This window comes from Silene latifolia, chromosome Y (genome assembly GCF_048544455.1).
Source record: "Silene latifolia isolate original U9 population chromosome Y, ASM4854445v1, whole genome shotgun sequence".
In the NCBI taxonomy this organism is placed as follows: domain Eukaryota; kingdom Viridiplantae; phylum Streptophyta; class Magnoliopsida; order Caryophyllales; family Caryophyllaceae; genus Silene; species Silene latifolia.
In genome coordinates, this window is record NC_133538.1 from 231,546,065 (window position 1) to 231,549,255 (window position 3,191).

Below are 3,191 nucleotides of genomic sequence, written 5' to 3' on the forward strand. Positions count from 1 at the left end.
ATCATGACCGCACTCTCCCATTGCTCCTCTCACATGGAGCCCATTTTCTCTCCATTTCCTATCAATAGTCTGGATCGCATTTGGACAACATCTAACGGTTCTAAATGAGGGTGAAAGGAGAAATTATTATTTAAATAGATTGTGAGAGAAAATGGAGAGGATCCATTCACATAGCACATTGGCAGCAAAGCTGATGTCTAATGAAGGTCCTAGAAAAGGTTCCCTGTGAGTTTTTATTGCGTTGGAAAATCACACAAACATATTTACAGGTTTTTAGGGGAAAAACATAGATTATGGTGAGTAAAGGGACAGTATCAGTCAAATACCCGGCAAAAATAGGCATCTCAGGCAAATACCGATTCTTACACTGCCTTACTTATCACAGAATATTGGCACAGCCAGTTCGAAACCTTTTCACTAATCAAGTATGGAACATTCAATGATGCCAAATCACATTCATAGTAAATAGAAAATTCATCACAGTAATCAGATGCAACAATAGTGAAAACTCTAATCCCGATAAATCCAAAATAACAAAGGAAAAGAAAAACTACAAAATCTCCAGAGAAATAAGTTAAACTACTAGAGCAGTCTTTACCTTCCCAAGGAACCCGAGGTACAAACACCCGAGACTAAAAAGACAAGAAGAAATGCAGCTAACCTAAGAACCGACGTTTTGCGCCTTGTTCAAGATAACACCCTCGTATTTGACTTGGAACCACTTCATGGCATCATCCTTTGTCACTCTGTGCTGGATACCCACACGGGCCTTGCACCTTCTACGACGTCCAACACGGTACCCAGGTCGCTCAAGGACAACAAAGAAATCCATCCCATAAATACCAGTAGAAGGATCATACCTTGTGGGGGAAAGCAAGAAAATTAAATATCCAATAACAAAGAGAAAAATAAACAAAAAAGGTGAACATTCCGCATGGTAGTTTCACACTTTCACATAGACACTCCCTAGAAAATTACTATAATGATTTAGACATCAACCAAATCTTTCAAATACATTATGCCTCACCTTACTTATTACTCCCTCTGTCCCGGTCATTTATTGTCCTATTCCATTTTAAGGTGTTTCAGTCAATTGTTGTCCTTTCTATTTTAGGATTGCATTTGATGAGCACTTTTATCCTTCACACTCAATTTGGTCCACTTGTCATCTTATAATTGGTCCCCTTCCCTTTCCTTGGTCATTGTGCCAAAACCAAAGGACAACAATTGACCGGGACGGGGGAGTAATACTAAGGTCTGAAGTCACTCCGAAAAAATTGAATTTTAACACTTGAACAAGCAAAAACAGTGTCCAAAATAACAAATGAATTTAACATTTCACAAGGCAGCAAGGCCACTCACTTGATTCCAAGATCAATATGCTCTTGGATACCAAAACCAAAGCAGCCAGTGTCACTGAAGTTCCTTCTAAGCAGCTCATACTCCTTGACCTTTAAACCACTCTCAAGAAGCTGCATAGCCTTCTCACCTCTTACAGTCACGTAACAGGCAATCTTTTCATTACGCCTGATACCAAATGACCTCACAGTGTACCTAGCTGTTGAACACAAATCAATCTACTGTTAGATATTTAAATTGATACTGTAAGATATTTAAATTGATATTGGTTCTACTCAGAAATAATGGTTTCAAATCAACTGCTAACGAAACATAATGCAACAGAAAAAATGATCAACTTCCACAAGGTACTACCGTCTATGTTATTCAACACTCGACACTTGACCTTCAGACACTCACATGAGTATGATTTATACTATAGTACTAATTTTTTGTCAATATGTACAGAGTACTACGCAATAAAACACTAAACAAACAATCAAGACTATCGAATTTGAGTAGTGAGCCTTTTTTTTGTTCTTAAAAGCAAATCAGGTATAATAATTAGGCCATCTAGCAATAAAGTCAAAGCTTGGGCGACATATTTGATAATCAGTATACAGCCTTAAAAATATAAAGTAAACAGCGTAGTTTTTTTTTTAACGGGGTGAAAATAAAAACAGGGTCAGAATTTGCATAACGAAGTACTATTTCAGAAATCAAAAGCGGACAATTTAGCGAGCCATTTTATCCTACTCCCTAACAAAAGAATGTGTTGAACAAAGGGAGAAAACAAGCATATACAAAATCGTAAGCAAAATTATCGACTATTCGAAATGACAAGATAAAGAGTTGGAGAGTAATAACAGAATTAGAAAGAGCTTACCCTTGGAGAAAACAGGGGTCTGTCCACTAAGTTGTTCCAACACCTACAAATCATATCAAACCAACCCAACCCAACCCAATTTAATCAAACCGTCAATCAAAAATATTATACTTAATTTAAATGGTCTGTACAAAAAGATGTTTTGTATGTAGAAAAAATAGAAGATAATAAATAAAAAAGAGAGACCTTGGCAGCTCTGGTGAGACGATCTCCAGATTCACCAACAGAGATGTTGAGGACCAACTTCTGTACCTTGATTTCCCTCATTGGGTTTGCTAGCTTCTTCTCCGACGCCTGCATTTTTTTTTATTTACATTTTACACATTATAATTCAATTCAATTTAACCCCTATAAATTCATGACTAAACATATGAAAGAATGTGGATCGATTCAAGAGAGAAAGACAGATTACCATTTCTAAGAGACTGGAAGTTATCGCCGATTGGGGAGGGAGAAAGAGAGAGAGAGGGGAAAGATGAAGAATAAAAACCCTAATTAAGGGGAGTGAGACTTCAACTAGGGTTATATTTCGCAGCAGCTTGGAGATCAATATTATCATGTGTTCTCTTTTCTGTTTCCGGGCTTGACCTATTCATCACTTTGGACTATCTACTTTCTTTGGGTTTTGTTCTTGTCATCCCTATCCATTTTAGGCCGTTACAAGTCTCTGTGTCGGCTTTCTACGATTTGTAACTCTGGTATACGTCCTATAGAATCAAAGATATGTACGAGGAAATAGAGTATTCACAAATTTAGGACTTGTTTGGTTGCCCATTAAAATCATGGGATTTTAAACTTTCTAGGAAATATAAATCATGATGTTGTTTGGTTGCCAAAATCATGGGAAGTCTACTTCCTCCATTCTGTGGGAAGTCACTCACCAAGCCCCCCCTTGGTCATTGGAACTTCTCACATGAATTAACTTCCCACATGCAAACCAAACGCTTTTTGGGAATTCACATGAATT

General features: G+C 37.3%; 1 protein-coding gene across 1 annotated transcript; it reads right to left on the minus strand.

The window, feature by feature from the left end:
• Nucleotides 1–421: 421 nt before the first annotated feature.
• LOC141633872 (large ribosomal subunit protein uL5-like) lies at nucleotides 422–2,918 on the minus strand. Its single transcript, XM_074446242.1, has 5 exons — nucleotides 2,637–2,918; nucleotides 2,411–2,518; nucleotides 2,225–2,267; nucleotides 1,363–1,558; nucleotides 422–860 (listed from the first exon to the last, which is right to left on the minus strand). Exons 1-5 carry the CDS (start codon nucleotides 2,781–2,783, stop codon nucleotides 662–664), a joined length of 693 nt encoding a protein of 230 aa, XP_074302343.1. The 5' UTR covers nucleotides 2,784–2,918; the 3' UTR covers nucleotides 422–661.
• Between the last annotated feature and the right edge of the window lie 273 nt (nucleotides 2,919–3,191).